The sequence below is a fragment of the Lepisosteus platostomus genome, chromosome 8, assembly GCF_059453375.1.
Source record: "Lepisosteus platostomus isolate fLepPlt1 chromosome 8, fLepPlt1.hap1, whole genome shotgun sequence".
NCBI classification, from domain to species: Eukaryota; Metazoa; Chordata; class Actinopteri; order Semionotiformes; family Lepisosteidae; genus Lepisosteus; species Lepisosteus platostomus.
The window spans coordinates 13,834,463-13,854,891 of record NC_142618.1 but is presented as its reverse complement, the minus strand read 5'-3'; the positions used below and the strand labels follow the sequence as shown (position 1 = coordinate 13,854,891).

General features: G+C 38.0%; 1 protein-coding gene across 2 annotated transcripts in view; it reads left to right on the top strand.

Moving 5' to 3' along the window:
- The window catches only part of LOC148655703 (putative Polycomb group protein ASXL3), a 72,496-nt gene that overhangs the window by 8,670 nt on the left and 43,397 nt on the right, over positions 1–20,429 (top strand). For both annotated transcript variants that reach the window (XM_088642511.1, XM_088642510.1), the window contains exon 2: positions 19,734–19,816. In XM_088642511.1, coding sequence (XP_088498637.1) covers positions 19,734–19,816 — 83 coding nt within the window. The remainder of the gene's footprint in view (positions 1–19,733; positions 19,817–20,429) is intronic.

The following is a 20,429-nucleotide window of genomic DNA, read 5'->3' as shown; positions in this document are numbered from 1 at the left end:
CCATGAATATATTAAAAACACACACTACAAAAATCTACAGTACAGTAAATAATGCTGTAGAGAAAGCAGGAATTACCTTTTCTTAAATAAATATGTACTGTACTGTACATTTCATTGCCACACTGTACTATTCAGTCATTAAACAAAAAAATAATGCTCAGTAATAAAAAATAATGAAATCACTGGGGTGCTTCCCTGACGTGACTGCAGTACAGGTTACTTGTAGGTCACCACACATGTGCAAAAGCAGAGTGTAAATCTGAGAGTTTTTCCTCTCTGAGAGATTGAGAGTAAAACAGGGCTTGAGTGGATGCTGGTGGAGACACATTACTCGTACTCTGTACTGTACATATCCAGCGTAAACGTTCCGTAACTCGGGAATTTTATTAAGGGGTCCATGGAAGGAGTTAAGTCAAATTAGTGTAAGTTGAGTCTTAGGTAACCCAGGGAGAAGTGTGTTCTTTTTCCCAAGTGTCTTCTGAGTGTTGCGCAGCCCAAACTGTTTCCTTCATCACGTTTCACTAACTCCAGTGATATTGTAGTTGTTTGCTAATGCTTCTGTTTCTGTATCAGATATCTTATTCCTGCTATGCTCAACATTGAAGTTTACGTATCTGAGGATCTGGAGCCTTACTTGTGTTCGTTTTTTCTTTCCAATGTACGCGTTACCTGACTGTTCGCTCACAGATTCTGTCTTGGATCAGCCTGAGTAATGCGTTTTCTATCCTGGCTGACATATTGCTGATTCTCCTTTATCCAAGCTCACTGCCCCAGAGGGAAATGCAACACTGTAGTCTGTATTAAAAGAGGTACAGTATATGCAGTTTCAATAGTGCAAGTTAATACAATTGTAGCCTACTTCAAATATGTGTTGGAAAAGCGTGTGTTGGTATACAATTAAAAAGGCTTTGAATATAAGCAATAATTGGATTACGACAAGAATGGCCTCAGTCTTTGTGTTATTACTGTTTTAGAAAAGCATATATACTTGATATACTTTTTGGATAGTTAATTAAAATTGCATACAGTACATGCAGCCTTTGTAGTGGGGGGTAATTGATTTTAGGGGAAGCTTTAGACCAAGTGCATTGAAAGTAATAAAAATCTAAACTAAGTGAGATTTTATCAAAGAAAAAACAGTAAAAAAAAAACAATTAGTAAAACGTCTTTCAAATACTTCATTTAGGAGAAAATGTACTGTCTGTAATTCATACCATTCTGTAGTTTAACTAGCAGCCAAGCTGGATGAGCCTCTTGTGCATTAATGAATTACAATCCTTTCATTAGAATTGAATTGGAATTCATTCATTGAATTTGAACAAATTTGTTGCAGATTTAATGCCCTCTCGTGTAAACTTTGTATTCTTTTGTCATGTGAACGTACAAAATAAACTATTTTTACTCATACCTACAGTGTACTTTAAATCTATACTGAATATAGAACATGTAGCAAAGTGTATTCAGACTTTCAGCAATTTATGTTTGAATTTCATGTTAATTTAGCATTTTATATTGGTTAGAGCACTGTACAGTATGTAGCATTAATGGGGTATCTTAAGAAATTAGTAGAAGACCTTTCTGACAATTAAATTGTCATTTTATGGGTGACATTTCTAGAAATTTAATGTATCAGGCTTACCTACCATCAGTGTTACTGTATAATGGATTGGTAGACTTATAACCGTATGTGTAGAATAAGAACCTTTTTGCTAGGGGCAATATTGAACGTTATATTATGGACTTTTTAGCTTTCCTGATGCTATATATAGATTAGTGTAGGTGTATATATAGATTTAAGATACATTGAGTGACTGTTTTTTTTTAATAAAATGCATGTACTGTTTGTAGCCTTAATTGATAAACTAACTTAATCTGAAATAAACCCTCAAGGTTTCAGTGTAGATAAGTGTGAAATTAAATAGGCCAACCAATAAGAATCTAGAAATAGAGATACAGAGCCTTTGTGCTCAGTTGTTTCTTTAGATAATAAGAATGATCTTTGTTAAGAAATGTGTGAATCAACTTAAAAACATTTACCACAATCAAAGAAATAATAAAAATTTTAATTGGTCAACTAAAGGCTCTCCAGTCATGGTCAGAAAAGATATTAACCTGTGTGTAAACAGAGAGGTTTCAAACCCTTTTTTTTATGATTGTACTCATAAAAGTGTACAATAGTTATTATGGGTAGCTCTTGGAAAATGTTTAGAATTTAAAACAACCAAAAAGGCATGAAGTCTCATTTTGCAAGAAGATCCTTCTCCTTTAATTGAAATCTCAAAGTAGCTGCCTCGTGTGTTCAGCAGGAACATATAGCAATTACAAAATTTAAGCTATTACATTGAGATCCTGACATGATTTTAGAAATTATAGCGGGAAATGTACAGTATGTTTAAGATCGTTTTTTTTTTTGGTCAAATGCTGTAGCTCCATCCTAAAATGACTTGTTTGTATCCAATAATAAGTCACACCAAAATTAAATCTTGTAATTATCCATCTTGCCATAGAAATAGAGCCATTGACATATTGCTTGTGCATTTTCTATTTTAAAATGCTTTAGGGATATCTCAGGTGTTTGGTAAAAAGTTTTATATCAAAACTGGCTTTGAGCTCTGGGTTATCAAAAGTATTGAACAGCCAATGTTTGTTATATTTATTTGAAATGTCTACAGTTTCTTTTTCCATCTGAAAAGAAATGTGGAAAAAAATGGAAGAAAGCTTCTGGATACAAAATTCTCAAAAAAATGTGAAGGATGGCAAAACTTTCCACTCAACGAACAAAGAGGGGTTTCTCCTGATTGTAGTTTTCCTAATCGACTGTCTTCGCATTTGAAGAAAATTAAATGAATCAGTTAAATTACCACACATCTGTTGAGATCAGTAGGTTCTTTGAGGGTTTGGCAATGCTCTTAACTTGCCTGGTGGTTCACCAACACCGTTTACATCAGCTGTCTGGTGTTTCTGAGAGCTCTCCCATCCCAGAGCTGTGACACTGTTGAATTAGACTTCAGTTCGTTGCGAATTAATTGCTAATTACAGAAGAGAGCAGTAAAGGAGCTGTTATGCCTAAAAACAGTGACCAGATCTCCTACCACCTTAGCACCCTGCTGAGCCCCACAGAATGGGCCTATCAGCCTGCTGTTCCTAAAGCTCACTCGCCCTGATTCATTCTTAAACCACAGCCAGCTTCAGGATCGCCTTGCTATTCTTGTTTCAACATTAAATCACTGGGTCTGTGTGTCAATTAAACTCAGTTGTTTTCTTCATTGTCGCCTCTGAGAGCTAGGGCTCTCAGTTCAATTCCTGAACCGAGTGCTGTCTGTGTGGAGTTTTGTATGTTCCCCTCCTGTTCAGGTTGGTTTCCTCCCGCAGTCCAAAGACATACTGGTAGATTAATTGGCCCTGGTGTGTATGTGCGTGTCTGTGTCTGTGTGTTGGCCCTGCAGTGGTCTGGTGTCCTGTCCAGGGTGTACCCGGCCTTGCGCCCATTGCTTGCCAGGCTAGGCTCCAGCTCCCTTGCAGCACTGAGTTGGATAAAGTTTTCAGAAAATGGATGTTTAGTCCTGAGAGAACACTTGGTCATATTAGTAGTGTTCACATAAAGGACAGTTCAGCAAGTTTAAATCAGGATGAAAAAAAATCATATCCAGCATTAAAATCTCCCATGATAATCCTATGATAATACTTTTTCATTATACATTCCTGGTTTCCTTAAATAAAAGTGACAATAAAGAGTCATTTTCTTATTTCTTTTAAATCACATGGGATTAAGAAGAAGGGGTATAAAATACGAATTGTTAAGATGTTATTATATGAAATACATGTTCAGAAACTTAGGAGGAAAAGCGAACGTTGTTTTTGTTTTTCCTTTTTTTAAATTCATATTTATTATAAAGTGAAAACATAACATGACAGTAATCAAATTCCATTACGTTTAATGCAATGTATTTAAATTTTGAAATAAATAAGGTAGTTATGAGCTATCAGGTTTAGGTGGTCTCAGGATATTGCTCAGGTGTCATGTTGGGCTTGTCATCAGTTACAAATGTTGAAACAAGATAAAACAGAAAATAGTTACAGAATATTTGAAGTCGCTGTCACATAGAAATCACTGTAATGTCTGTGTAGTGGCTGTTAAATTGATAGCTTCATTATTCATTTACCTTATTGAGGATCCAACTGTAAAACTCCTACAATAAAACAATTTCATGGACCATGAATTGCATGTCATGTTCTAAAGGAAGTGTTAAACACAGATGTAAATTATTAAAGAAGTTTCTGTCGGCAGTTTTTTTTTAAATTAATGTTTAAATTTGGTTATGTATCACGGTGCTCTCCTGAACACGTTTTGGTTGTTTCTGTCTGTATTATTATCAGGCGTCCTAACTGTTTCAGAACCAGCAGGTTCTGAAAGCTGAAGATGATGAAACGAAGCAGAGAAACATGTTCCACATTAACTCTACTTCCCAGTTATACTCAGGAGTATTGAAAAACGTTTTTTCATTCATTTCCCTGTCCCCTGAAAACAGTTTGAAAAGTCTTTTCCGCTGAATTTATTAGAATAATGAAAAAGTATAGTAGTAGTATATACATTAGTAGTAGTTTGTATACATTTAAGTTAACAAAACCTGTACATCATAAATAATGAAAAATATTCATTATATTGCATGCCAAAAAGATTAAATGAGAGAAAAACACTGAATCTGTGAAGTATGGATTAACAAATGATTATTATTGTGATTAAAAGAATAGTACATTATGTTAGTAAGCCTGTAAATTATTGAGTGTAAGTCAACTTCCCACATCCAGATTGCAAACCTATCTTTGGCAGAAGTATAAAGAATAGTCTGTAGGCATGAGTTCTGGGGCAGAAAATGCTGTAATATCAAATAACAGACCTTGAGGAATTTGAAAAAAAATGTTCTCTACGTTAAATCCATACCTTACTCCAGATGTTATGTCTTGTAAAAACAGAATTTTGTAATGTGAAGGAATATTTGAGCACTGGAAATATGGTATTTTAGCTATTAACCTTGAGCATTACTTCTGCTTTTGCTCCTATGTTTTATTTACTGTTAGCTATTACAAATTTAGTGTCTTAGTAATATATTGTATCACTGTAATGCACATGGATTATAGTATAATATTTTTATAAAATTGTATGAATTTCGTAAGACATTATCCAGTCTATATTTTGTTTCTGTTCTTTTTTTACTACAAGGGTATTAATAAATCTGGAGGACATTGTATTTCATTAGATCCAAATTCTTCAGCTGGTGTTTGACAATTAAAGTTTTTTTAGTGTCTTCAAATGTCATTGTGCAAGTACTTCTGAAGCCACCGTAACATAACCAGGAGAAAGGACAGATTTTCAGGTTTGCCATGAATTGCCTCTCATACCCCCAAAGAAAGACAATCCCCAACCCCAACCCACAAGAAGCCAAATTCAGCCAATCTTATAACTTCATTATAGATCTGAGGATCTGAGCCATTTTTTTTCTTGAAGGATCCCAGCAAATCTACTCCAGTAGATTGTCAGTGAGAGTTGCACCTCTCCTCCAGCTGGCGATAATGTTACTGTGCATGTCAAATGGTTCAACGGCGGGTGTTCACAGATTCACAGTCTTCATCTTTCCTGTGCTGTTTTCTTGTGTAGCAGGGATTGTAACATGGAGCCTAACCTTTTGGAGCTTGAAATGCATTACAAAGCCTCTGGGTCAGATGGCCAGCCTTTAGGTTTACTAGATGTGAGTGACTACAACCTACAGTAAGTTTGTTTTCCTGTCTGTGCCACTGAACATAAGGAGGTGTGAGGAGACCATTTGCCTTACCTAGCTTGTTAGGTTGCTAGCATCTACAATCATTGATCCAAGGATTTTAAATAGCAGTATGTTCAGAGAAGCTATTAACTTTTACAACATGTCTGTGTGGTTCTGAATACTTCGATCAGATCGCCTCAGAGTTTTGACTGTTCAGTTTTTTAGTCGGTTACAATACAGTATATAAAACCATTTTAAATTTGAAAAAAAAAACTTGTATCCTATTCCTTCATAGTCTGCTTTCCTGACCTTGTAAGCTTTGTTTTGAATTGATCTGTGGACACTCCTTTGAGCCTTTTCTGATTGCTCTTCTGTGAACTGAGAAGCAGTACATTTTATATAATAAAGTACCCATAATTCTGCACAGTATTCTAAATGAGGTCTTATTAGTACATTGGGCAGTTTTACTAAGGTTCCTTGATTTAAATTATGTGCTTTTAATTTTACATGAGTGCCTATTTATTGCTTCCCACATTGTCTAGAGTAATAACAGTACCTGTTAACATGTTACCCGTTACTCTAAATGCCAGGATATGGATCATTGCTACTGTATAAATTAGGAGGAGCAGGGGTCCTAGCACAGATCCCTGTTGTACATTAATTCCATCACTCCCCATATCTGAACTCTGCTTTCTATCCATTAATCAGTTCTCTATCTAAACATACTGTATATGCTATTCCCTTGAATGGCTACCACCTGCATTTTATGAATGACTGACTATCACCTGCATTTTATGAATGACTGACTGTATCAAAAAGATTCTGAAGGTACAATATCATATACTCTGTGTTTATTACCACTGTTGCTGAAATTACTCTCAGCAAGATAATTAAGTTAGTAGGACCCATCTTTTCTAAATCGACACTATTCTCTAACATCTTATTACTATACAGATGGTCATTAGTTCTAATTATCATTTCAGTACTGTTGCATGCACTATAAGACTGATTGGTCTATAATTACTTGGTCCAGTTTTACATCCTTTTAAATGGATGATTGAATATGTAAAAATGTTGATACATAATCAATCTTGTTTGCTTAAGGACAGTTGGCATCATCAGTCCCTGGAGGGTTGTTTGTCTTTTGAGTGATAAACAAATTCTAGAATCTGTAACACCTTCTAGTATCTGTAAGCCTTTTCTGTTAGAGTACTGTTTAATATAGTAAATATATGTTTTCCTTGGTTAACACATGAATGAAATATTAATTTCCTACATTAGCCATTTCCCTTTCATCTTCCAAATGATTCCCAGTATCATCTCTTAGATGCTTCATCATTTTCTGTTCTTTTGCTATGCTTTGCTATAGTACTGAAAAAAAAACCTTTTATTTTAGCCTCTTATTACTTTGCATGTCTCTTTGGGATTTTCTAATATCATTTTTTACTTGTGCTTGCAATTTATTGTACTCCATTACTTTAACTAGATGTCCTTTTTTAATCATTATATAAAGTGCTTTCTTTTTCCGTATATTTTTCTTATTTGATTTATTACACCCTGTGGGCCATGGCTTTCTAGACTTTGATTTTCTCACTTTTGGGACAAATGTTTTCTGTGCTTCAAGCAGAATATCTTTAAAATGCTGCCATCTGTTCTCTTCTGATTTTATGTCCATTCTGTCCTCTTCTACTGTACTTCTCATGCAATGTGTCTCATTCCTTCATAGGCAGCTTTCTTGAAATTGTAAAGCTTTGTCCTACACTCTGCTTTTACAGATTCGGAATATACTTCAAATCTTTCCATATTGTGATAACCGAATCCTAGTGGTTTATTATCCTTGTTTTCTTCCTCTGTCTTTGTGACTGTGGGAGGCTGGGAAGGGCTGAGAGGTTGTGGCTCAGTTCCGATGATCCAGATGTGTGACATTGGTACCATGGCTTGGATACATATGATCATTTTTCTGTTTTTGCTCTAAGGAGACTCACAAGGTTTCCATTATGTGGGAATCCAAAGGTAAAACAGTCATGCAAGTAAAATAAAATTGTACTTAGCAATAAGACCACAATAATAAGAAAGCACAAAGATGAAAATGCAACACAAGATTAACGTATAACAAAATTTCAAATAAGAACTAAAACCAAGACTAGCCAGCAGCCATGTCACCCTGCAACTCATACCTGGCAGCCCACTGAAGCTCAGCAGGTGTGAGCCTGGTCAGTACCTGGATGGGAGACCACCTGGGAAAGACTAAGGTTGCTGCTGGAAGAGGTGTTAGTGGGCCCAGCAGGGGGCGCTCACCCTGTGGTCTGTGTGGGTCTTAAGGGCCCAGTATAGTGACGGGGACACTATACTGTAAAACGCCGTCTTTCGGATGAGATGTAAAACCGAGGTCCCGACTCTCTGTGGTCATTAAAAATCCCAGGGTGTTTCTCGAAATAAGAAGGGGTGTAACCCTGGTGTCCTGGCCAAATTTCCCATTGGTCCTTACCAATCATGGCCTCCCCATAATCCCCATCTCTGAACTGCCTTCATCACTCTGTTCTCTGAAAGCTGATGCCTGTTCACTGATAGCTTGTGTGTGGTGAGCGTTCTGGCGCACTATGGCTGCTGTCGCATGTGGTGGAGGGGAGTCCCCATTACATCTAAAGTTCTTTGAGTGGAGTGTCCAGAAAAAGCGCTATATAAGTGTAAGCAGTTATTATTATTATTAAAACAAAACAAGAATATGCACACTGCATAAATACAACGCAGTCATGTAAAGACCTTCATGAGTGTTTGCCACGAATACTATGAAAAAGTATAACTTGCAAGTTACAGTACAAGTACAGTATATGAATTAGTAACTCTTTCCCTTTTATCCAACACTCAGCTGGGTACACTGAACCTGTGCTCACATCTCTGTCTGCACGGAGGAGAGTTACAGACAGCACAAATGGTCGCCGTGGGGGAAACAACTTCCACTGCCACTAGCGAGATCAAACACTGCTACTTCAGATTTTATTGTTAGGTTTCTTGTAGAGAAAACGTGACAGGCCACGTTTATTGTAACAGTCAAACACATACTGTAACACACTGTGTTCTACCTTGTTTGAACATCTGAACTCCCTCTTTGCATTCTGCATTTTATTTTGATAAATTTGTTGCCGTTTTAGTTATTACTGAAAAGTGCTACCAACCTCCTTCCTTCCGCCACTAGTCTGTCTTGTTCCAGGCTATTAAAAAGTTCTGCAGTTTGCTCATAGATAGGAAACAGGTGCTGTCCTGCACCGGGGTAATGTTGTCATGCACACAAGCCTCTACCTTTCACGTCACTCCAAAACACTCATTTCACGTGCTTTATCTGTGCTTCTGCTAAATATTCGTGTTGTCCGTGCAAGAGTCCAGTCTTGAGTTTCCCAATGGCAGGTTATCGTAATAGAGACCTCCTTATGCATGCTCATCTATCTATCTGTTGTAATGGGCCGAAAGATACACCCAGTAAATTCCTGTCTCTTTGCCTGATCATGATCCAGTGCAATTAATTTTGAGAAACTCTGTCGGCAGCATTATAAATCATTTTTTTTAATCCAGCCCATGTATTGACACTAGTGGATTACCCTGTGTCCTCACATCCGTTTTCCATGTTCTTGCACTATTGGGGGATCACTTTCCTTGCCCTAGCGAGCTTTTACAGAAGAAGTCAACTCTTTTTGCTTTTTAGTTCTGTGGTATTTGGATGCAGCCTTATTATGTGGTCTCGTCAATTTCTTGTGCTTTAGTAAAAATTCATCGAATTCTCCCATTTAATTCATTACAGCTTGGACGTCTGGTGCTCTGTGAAACAATTCAGCACGCCCAGTGTTTTTTCATTCCTTATTTTAAGCTCCTGTCTGTCTTCAGTCTCTTGATCTCCCAACTTAACCTATTTTTACTAGTGATATTGTCCCTTCTCCACTTCTGTGATGAAATACAAAGCATTTAAGCTTGCGGGGAAGTAAAATGTGTCATAATGGAGTAAAGAACCCTGTGTACTGTGGTATAATGGTAATATGTTTTTTATACTTTCACCATTATTGTGCTGTGGTTTGACAATGCATTGTTTGTGCTTTCCTATGGTTTCTCTGTACTACAGTGGACTATGGGAATATCCCATGGTGCATTGTAATAAACATTCCTTGGTTGGGTCAAGGTCAGGCACAGAACGAGATACTCTCCACTTCTTGTAGAAGAATTGTGTTGCTATAATGTTAGGTGACCACAGCTACACAGATTGTAACGTTCCTCTGCATGTACAAATCTACAGCTGATCAAACAGAAGTTGTATCATCACAATTAAATATCCCTCTTCTTCAGGTGTGGATTTCTTTATCATTTTAGATTTTCCTAGAAAAGTATAGAATTATACTGTTTTGTAACAGTATCATTATACTGTACATGGTTTTCCAGTTGTGACCGCAAAGCTCTTAAATATGGCCTTACTTATTCCTTATTCCCTGTACTTCCACAAAACAGCTGCCAGTTTTAGACAGCTCATGTTCTCTGGGTTTTGTTCTGTGGCTTCCCAGATAATTCATATACATTTCATTTCGCTGGCTGTAAGGTATGATTGGACTTGGAATTCTTTGTTTTTATAGATTTCCATATAGTACATTGGAGACTGTAATGTTCATACATTTATTTACTCAAGAGACCTTCCTCTTCAGCTGCATTTTGAAATTCTACAAATACATTTCCTTTTCATTATGCCCTCAAAACCCTCTGCAGACTGGCATACATGACCTCTTATTACATGTTGAATCGGTCTTGGCATATTTAAAAAAGGAATAGCATTTAGGGAGTAAAACATGCAATTAGATATATACAGTAAATTGTTTATGCTCAGTATTTTCAACACTGTTGTTTTTTTTTATCCAGAGGTACTGCATAATGAATAAAAAATAAATGAAATGACCAATTTGAAGAACTCCACAAATACACAAGCTTAATGTAAGAAAAGTTTATATAGTCTGTAGAATTTTTCTATGTACCCCAGCACCAGAATCGTTTCAATATCTTTAATATATGTACATATTCACATTGTTCCTAGACTCTTGATCTGGCCTTGGGCATTATTGAGTTTCAATTAACATAATCCCAAGGATTTAACAACTGCATACATACTGATTATTTTTACAAAATACCGAGTGAACATAGAAGATTGTTCAGCACAGATGAAAAGCAAGACTTTAAGGTTTTCCATGCATTCTGTATGTTATTTGTGTTGTATTATTCAATATTCCCAACGCATTTGTGAAATATTTATCTGTACTATGTTCAAGGAGCAAGGCGTTTTTCATTTGAACTGTCTTTAGTTACTGCTGGTGCAATCCTCCTGCAAGCTGAAATTTTCCCTCATTCCTGTGCCTTTTAAAGAATCAGTGACGTGTTTTGTCCTTGAAATGTTGCTGAAGGAATAAGACAAATTGAGTTGCCATAGCTTCTTTTACTTCACGCTGCTATCTTGCTGCACTCTCAAGCTTTTATTAACTGCAAGACTATTAGATGTCTATGTAGTTCTTTAAAAAGTAATTGGTTCTTTTTTCATAGATGATGTACTCGTGCAAGTTATATAAATTGTGCACAGAATGACCCAGATACCGTACGTACACATGAAAACCACTACTGCATTATCCAGGGTTTAGAGGGAGCGACTGTCTGTGACACATTTGACTCCGGCATGTTTGATAGTAAAAAGACCTGCAGCTCTTCCATATACTGTACATGATGGTTTCTAACTTTCCAGTTTATCCTCTTTCCTTAGATCATTATTCACAAATATCTTAGCCACTACGGTTGTTGTCTCAAGCTTTCAACATCAGTTTATTTCCTGCGGTTGCTGTAAGGCAGCACAAAGTCGGTCTCACAGCGAAAAGTGGCAACTTGCAAAGCCTGTGTAAGAATCTACATTGTTAGTCGCACAGCCATGTTCGAAAACAAAGTTTGTTTTTCACTGTGCAGTTTAATTTCTTTGCTAGCAGCAGACAGTGTGAAATAGAGCAGAGTGCAATGGCTTTTCCGCACAGAATCTAACATGGTTTGATAAATGCATACCTTTTACAGAAGGATGCCATACTGATTTCTGGACTAGCAATATAACCCTCTCTGTCTGCCGCTTTAAATGTGCAAAGTAAATGTGTGGGTTGCTTTGGTATGCATGCACTGAAGCAGTGTTTTTATTCTGCAATGCTTGGCAGTTTCATATTAGCATGGTTATTGAATGCAGAGACCATGATCTGTTGCCATTCCTTTATGTCATCTAAAGGCATACTTTTGCACAGATAAGTCAGGAGCTTAGAGATGCAAACATGTTCTCAAGCTTCTATTTCTTTTTGAAACAGTATGGTTCGTTTAAAAATAAGCCATGTCGTCCAGTGTCTACCCAGATATATATGGTTTTACCAAGAAAGGAAGAGGTAATTTGTTTTTTTATTTATATAATAACCTGCAACCTAAAACAACTAAACATTTTTTTTGTCTAAAGCAAAAAAAAAAAGACAACCAACAAAATTAAAACAGGAGCAGTGAATGAGTGACTTTAAATAAGGACACAGGTGTTCGGTATTGTGACACTGTCCTAATGATTGTACACAAATCAGGTGGAAAAGCTGAAAAAAATAATATTAAAAATAAATATGGTAAAGCTTACATTCTGGTACTGCACTAATTTGGTTCGTATGCTGTTGCTTTGGATTCACTTCAGACGGAGAACACGGGGTCTCAATTTGTTTGCTACTGAGTAAGCTCTGTCAACAGAGAACAATAACACTGTGTTACTTCTGGTCAGAGAAGTACAGCTAAAAAGCACAAACAGCATGCACAAAAGCACTGCTCGCAACCTTTAGAAAAAGCTTTCTGCTTGCTTGTGTCGAAGATTTGGCCCCTTAGCCCTCACTCCTCTTCTGAGGCATCTTGTGAGCGATGTAGCCTGTTCTTTTACAGCCCCCACAACTGGCATGAGGGAGGAGCTGAAAACAACCTTCTTGAAAACAAAGTGAGCACTTTATTTAATACGGGAGCACGGCACTTTAGGTTTCCGAGAAGGGGTGGCATCTCAGGAAAATGTAGCCTCAGGTGCACTCCATTAAAAGAAGACCTTTAATTGAAATTGCAGATACTATCAAAAGGGCATGGCGGTGAGGCAGAAGCATTAGACCCTTGCAGTATAATGCACATATTTTATTCTGTCCTGTATAAATCCTGAGTAATGCTTAGACGGCATTACTTAAAAATTAACTGCTGGACGAACTATATTTATAGCATTAACCAATGTGCAAAAGAGCATACTAGAACTTCACATTGTGTCTTTTTTGCAAGTTACAAATCACATTGCGCATTATCTTTTTAGATTAACATAAGAAGGCCATTCTGCCCATTTGGTAATTAGTTTGTTATCGATCCTTGGATCTGATCCAGTTGCTACAGTATGTCAGCTCGGGGGCCCTGGGTTCAGTTCCTGGCCTGGGGTGCTACTGTATATACATGGAGTTTGTATGTTCCCCTTGTGTCCGCATTGGTTTCCTCCCAGTCCACAGACATGCTGGCAAGTCGATTGGCTTCTGGGAAAATGATCCTTAGGTGTGAGTGTGTATATACAGTGTAGGAATTGAACCCGGGCCCAATACTAGCCACTGCGTCACCATGCCACTCCGTTAGCACGCTATATAATTTAGCAGAAAATATGCAGATTCTATGCGCACACACAACTTTAACACATCTTAACATTTTTCTGTGTGGTAAAGAACATTTTTATTATTATTATTATCAATAATAAATTTTTTTTCAGGTTGAATTCATTTATATTTTCCATAATTTCATAAAAGGCTTTATTATACATTCATATAATGTGAAGCAATTTGTAAGGGGTGCTTTCCCTACTGTACTGTTCTTCTTGATAGCTTGATATACATTTAAGCTTCCCTAGCCAGTCCAAGTTTCAGACTGCTGACATAATCATTGTATAGTGATTTATAATCACACATCGCATAGAAAGGAGTGTACTGCCATTGTCACCATGTGCGCACACACACAGCGTGTTTTCAGTTCTTTTAGTATTGTGAAGAAAAGAAGCCTTGGAAGGCTGACAAGTAGCAAGTCATTTCTCCACAGACAAAAAATAAAATGGTGTCTAGATAAAACAATGTCGTATACAGTATGATGCTTAACAATCATTAACGCCACCAATCGATTTTTACTTTTTTTTTAAGACAGACCAAACCTGAGAAGTTTTATCCCAAAGTTTCTGTATGTTTTTTTTTAAAATAATGCATACCAGTTTTAGATATTGATCATTTGTTTTGGGTGTCACTTTGATGAATTGCTCATTCACGAGTAACTGTGATCCTCTCAGGTGACTTTGTCTGTCTGTTGCGTGAGCACCGCATTACCTCATTAGACTTGACTGAAACCTATCAGATGTCAGGCAGGGTAAAAAGGAAGAAACAAAAACACAGAAAGGAACCAATAAGCCCAGCTTCAAGATTCAAGATTCAATATTTATTGCCATACCAGCTTAGTTGTTAGGAATTGGCCCCAGTGGGCTCATAACAGTTAAACAATAAGACAATAACAACAAAGACATTAAACACAACATAACACAAAACCATGAGGTAACAAGAACGAATCTCATACAATATTAAAATGAAATTAAATAACTGGGGCATTAAAGGGTCTTATAGTCCATTTCATTGTCAATAGTCATCATAAGGTACTAATGTGTAATTGGAAAAATCAAGAGATCAAGAGAATAACACCCTTTTCTAGTAACATGTTTGGGCAGGACCTTGTGGATGCCAGGTGGACTAGCCAGCTCTGGGACCAAGTCCTTTTTTAGCAATGAATTAAGGTTTTGTGTCGACCACCCTGTATAGACCTCCCCGATAGAGCGGTCAGCAAATGTGGCACAGACGCACGGAGCGATATGCTATGTGTACACAATGTGATGGCCAGCAGCCATATCACCCTGCAACTCACAACTGGCAGCCCACTGAAGCTCAGCAGGTGTGAGCCTGGTCAGTACTTAGATGGGAGACCTCCTGGGAAAAACTAAGGTTGCTGCTGGAAGAGGTGTTAGTGGGGCCAGCAGGGGGCGCTCACCCTGCGGTCCATGTGGGTCCTAATGCCCCAGTATAGTGACGGGGACACTATACTGTAAACAGTATGTTTCGGATGAGACGTAAAACCGAGGTCCTGACTCTCTGTGGTCATTAAAAATCCCAGGGCGTTTCTTGAAAAGAGTTGGGGTGTAACCCCGGCGTCCTGGCCAAATTTCCCATTGGCCCTTACCAATCATGGCCTCCTAATAATCCCCATCTATCAAGTGGCTTCATTACTCCGCTCTCCTCCCCCCTGAGAGCTGGTGTGTGGTGAGCGTTCTGGCGCACTATGGCTGCCGTCACATCATCCAGGTGGGGCTGCACACTGGTGGTGGTGGAGGAGAGTCCCCATGACCTGTATAGCGCTTTGAGTGGAGTGTCCAGAAAAGCGCTATATAAGTGTAAGCAATTATTATTATTATTATTATTATTATTATTATTAACAGATGGTCTGGGCAGGAGTGTCTCGTTGCCCCCGAACAAGACTTGTCACGACCGACTTCAGCGTGAATTCACGGTTACTGGAGCGATCTGGTCCCGGGATCTCAGCTGCAGCCCTTCCCACGGGCTCCTCCTGGTGCGACCACATTCCGGCACGGCGGCCGCTCGTGTAACCACACTCCCAGCAGGAATGTGGCAGTTGTGTAGCGGGTGCCCTGTCTGCCAGGCCTGAGCCCCTGTGAAGCACATGTGGGAGGGGCTGAATTTCCCATTAGGCACTGTAGGCATTTTAGTGCCTGGGGCTTATGACAGTTTTAGGGCCTGCGGAGGAGGGAAACACTACTGACTAATGAACAATTAGCTGAAACAATACACTTGGGAAGACTCTGTGTGCTCCAAATCAATAATCATACGCCATCTAGCGGCTGTTCTAGAAACTAGGAGTATCGAAGTGATGGTCACTCGACTCGCTCCATCAATCACGTGGTTTGGCATTAGAATAGTTGCATCATATCGATCGACGGAATTCAGTGAATTGAGTGAAAGTGCTTAGGGCCTCCGAACACCAAAATCCAGCCCAGATGACTAGTGGCATCTAGGGCTCAGAGACCAGTGAAGAGGCACAGGCCTGACGTGCTGTTAGTCCGTGAATTTCACAGTAGACCCGCTGTTGATCAAATCTGGTGATGAGAAGAATTTCCAAAAATGTCAAGTCTGTTGGACTTGAAAGGAAAAGTGCAATTGCTGCAAAAAACGTTTTCATTTTAACTTTAAAAATGAGTTGCAGTCATGAATGATAAATGATGTTTTTTAATCTGTATGGCATAACGCATGGCCATTTAATCAGAATTGTTCTAGCGTATTGTAGTGAAATTAACAAATTAACCTTTTCTCTTGCATACAAATATTCACGGGTTAAACTGTCCATTATCACCCTAAACAATTCAATTAATTGCACGCTGAAAATCTACATCTCAACTATCGATTCTTAGGAGGAGCTGAGAATCATGAAAGATGATAAGATGATAAGATGATAAGATCAGATCTTTATTATTCCCTTTTGTGATCTTAGTACTGAAATCAGCAGACTGGTTTTGACTGTGTGAACATCTACTGTAGGTAAATTTATAGTGGATGTACAGTAAGGATACAAGTGGATGTGTATCTGTTCTCTGTCTCAAAATGTGTTTAACAGTATCTTTTTGCTACACATATTGTATCTAGTCCATCTTTTCCGTGCAAGCAGAATAGAGCTGGCGTGTGATGTATCAGGATGAGGTTTTGTGTGCAAGAAATGTCTATTTTTCACCTTGGTTCAGTACTGTATGTGTTCTTCATTTGCGTATTAATATGTTATTTTTTCTATTTTTTAAATGTGTTTTTTCTTGATATAGATGATTCAGCTAATAGTAAAACACATTAGCTAAAATGTGGGTTTTATTAAAGGCATCTTACATTTTCATACTGTTAATTCATTATAATGCATGTTAAAACATAAATGTAAATTATGTATACTGTTAGTTCAAAGATAGAATCGGGGAAAAATAATTAGCATTTTTACAAAATCATGTTTACTGGTTGTATTGAAATATGTGTTCTAGAATACTGTGCTATATACTGTAGATAAGAGCTAATTAAAAATGTGCCTTTACCAGGAATGAAAATGGCATATCTCTGAAAAAGGCGGCTTTCATTCTGTGATAGTCCTTGAGAGAATTGATCTTTAAAGTTTTTTTTCCCTAAATATTATTTTACTATTTTGATTTTAAATAGTTCTTCAGTAGTGTTTTCTATTATTCTGTTTAGTTTACCGCAACGTGTCGTTCCAAATACATACATGGAGCCATGACCCTAACCAGGAATAATTAGTCATTATTAATTCACTTAGTATTGATAAGGGAGTGAATGCTTTTTTTTTACAGAATAATATACCCTTTAAAAAGTATTCACTCCCTTCCAATGATGTCTGATTTGTATACACATTTTATGCAAGTGGAGACTTTTTAATCAAAACTTGAATGCTCAAAACAAATTAAATGTCCTCAAAACCTGCCAAGAACAATCAGTCTTTAAGTGTAATCAAAAACGTGCGCTAAGTAACGAATTAGTGTATTTATATAATGTGATCGCGATAGCTTCAGAGTTCAGAGACAGGGCTGATTTGGACTTTCACTACTCTGCCTGTCTGCTGAAATAGTGTATTTTTGAACGTTAGACATAAATTGGTGGTTTTGTAAAATGAAGTCACAGGCTTTTTCTCCAGATATTACATATTTAAACTACGACTTCAGAACATAATGGTGAAAACATGCCAATGACATTCATCTCATTATTGAGTACTGTCTGTGATTGATATGAAGGTGTCATCAAGCTCTTTCTTGAAGATTGTCAGGGCACCAGCTTCAACAACACGGGTAAGCAGCTTCTTTCAGATCCCCCACAACACTGTGTGGGGGGGGGGTAATTTGCCGAAGGTGTGCCAGAACAGAAAACGGAGGATTAGAAAAATACCGCAAAGTGTTTCAATTTAAGGAAAACGAGAAAAGATGAATGGGTAAGAGTTACAGAGACTTGTGGCTACTCAGTATCAGGAAATCTGTCCACACCTCTGGGATCACCTCGGCAACTGGAATGGAAACAACGGTACACACTAAGCATCGCAATGGGTAATGGGTTCCAAAAGACTAGAAATGTATTTTTTAAAGGGGGCAAATGCGATGTCCAAATCAATAACAGATGGATAGACTGCTGTGGCCAAGGCTGTCACTAAAAGCAGTGGAAACGTGAACTCCTGTATAAACATTGGCAGCAGGTTGATTCAAGACTGGATTCCCAGTGGTTTCTGTAATGATCAGGTATTGATAGAGGGCAATTTGGCAAACATGGAAACTGCACAGTTAGACAAGGCCTTGCTCTTTATTTCTCTGTCTGGGCTCTGACAACAATTCAGGGTTGGTTTGTCTGTTGAGCTGAAGCCTTGTACTGAACTGGTGTCGTGTTCAGAAACAGAGAAATTACCATACTGTGGTATTAAGGGATTGGCTTTTGAAAGATTTGGTCAATCCTATTTCTCCAGACCACAGCGTTAACTAACCTCAGTCAAGTTGATCAGTACGTACATTTCAGAAATGAACATGGCTGCAGGAGTTCACTACAATACCCCCCTGGCACAAGAGCAGTCATGTACATTGTACTGTATTAACATTGTTAAAAAAATATTGTGTCAGACACCTGTACATCAATCATGTGATAAAGAAATAACATCACATTACACAAGTAACATTGCATTTCCCATTGACAAGTCTAATTTCTTACTGTCTAGCAGTTTAGCACATTTTATTTTCCTTGCTGGCAAAAGCCATTGGATTTTATGATTCTTTTATTAATTGCTTTCACTCTATGCAGTTCAAGATAAAGGGTTGTTTCAGTGTTATTGCCTTTTGTCTCAATAATGCAAATACCACACCAATAAACACTATTTATGAATCGTAAAAGGATATAATGAGATGCTAACAACCTTTACTGCCGCGATAAGCAGTTGTTTCATGAATAATCCCTGTGACAGGGTAATCATTTCCTAATTGTTCTGATTTTGTAAGACCGCAGTGTTGCTGCAGTACCATGTAACCTGGTCTTGTGAAATGGTGGAAGCTAAGCCAAGTTGGGCCTGGTCAGTACTGGGATGGGAGAGCTGATTGCTGCTGTGAAGCATGTTGGTAGAGTCGCATTACCAAACTTGCACCACAGTCTTGTGACCGGAGATGATGCGCTGTAGGAGGTCGTGAAACCGAGGTCCTGACTTCACACCCATTACAGATCCTATGATGTTCTGGCTGAATTCCACCTTGAGCTCCCAAAATATACCCCTTAATTCCACCTCTTCTCCTGTGCATATTGGGCTACAGGCGCTTAATACCCACCACGCATCACCCATGTTGGGGCTGTGCTTGAGTAGTAAATATGTGAGGAGCTGAGGGATTCTTTAGGCTGAAAAGCCCTTCAAAGAGGCGTGCTATAGTAATAATAATAACAATACATTGTTTATGATCAACAATCCTGATTTTAAAGGTTTATTTACAGCAGGAAATGTAAGCTCTCGACTTTTAATGCAGGGACAGTGATATCAACTTCAATTTCACCTCCAAGCTGTGTTTGCCTCGGAGTCTAATGTTGCTGTACTTGAGGAATTCGTCAAAGCCGAGCCGCCCCAAAAATGTCAGCACGAAGCCTCGTCATGTCCCTTCTTTGCATAATTTGGCCCTAAGCCAGATCTTGATTTTACAGTCTTTTGGCTTCTGGTAGCAGAAGAATTAGCCACAGTGGCCAAGCACATTTCTTTACTGCCTCACGCTGCTACAAAAACAATGGTAGATTTCTGCATCTTGGACAAGCCTCACAATAATTCTCCCATGTTTCCTTTTAGGCATTAGAAAAACATCCTAATACTCCGATGACTGCGAAACAAATCTTAGAAGTCATTCAGAAAGAAGGGCTTAAGGAAACCAGGTAAGTTGTGACATGTTTTTGTTCCCATATTTTGTAAATGTCGGCTTCCTTGGATGTGTCTATTTTCTGGTGAAAATATTTTATTGCAAAGTTTGCTCACTTGTTTATTCATATATGTAAAATCCACAGTGTTAGTGGAAATTTACATGTTCAGTGTTGACTATTTCCCAGTATCCACTGGGAAAGGACAGAAAGTATTGTGCACACGGTAAGAGCTCTAGTGTCCAGCCTGAAAATAACAGCAGCAACATCAGCATAAACACTGTTCTTGTGGAATAACAATGTTCAACACAGAAAATGTGGAGGTTTTAATAATAAGTAGGACCCAAATACTGTATATGTGACATTTGAATGTGCTTGACAGATATTATCATTAAGGGCACAGAACTGCACTTATTTCCCCTGAGGCATTCCTTTAAAAAGTCTGTTCAGGGCAGGAAGCAATGACTGAACATGTGGCTGTAACTTGAAAAAATAAGGAGGTAACTTAACACAGGCCTGAAGTATAAATAAATGTTTGTTTTGTGAGTTAATACAATTGTGCGTACACATATAAACATACAGTACACTTAATGTATCCATTTAAAAAACAAACATGCACCGTTTTTTCCAG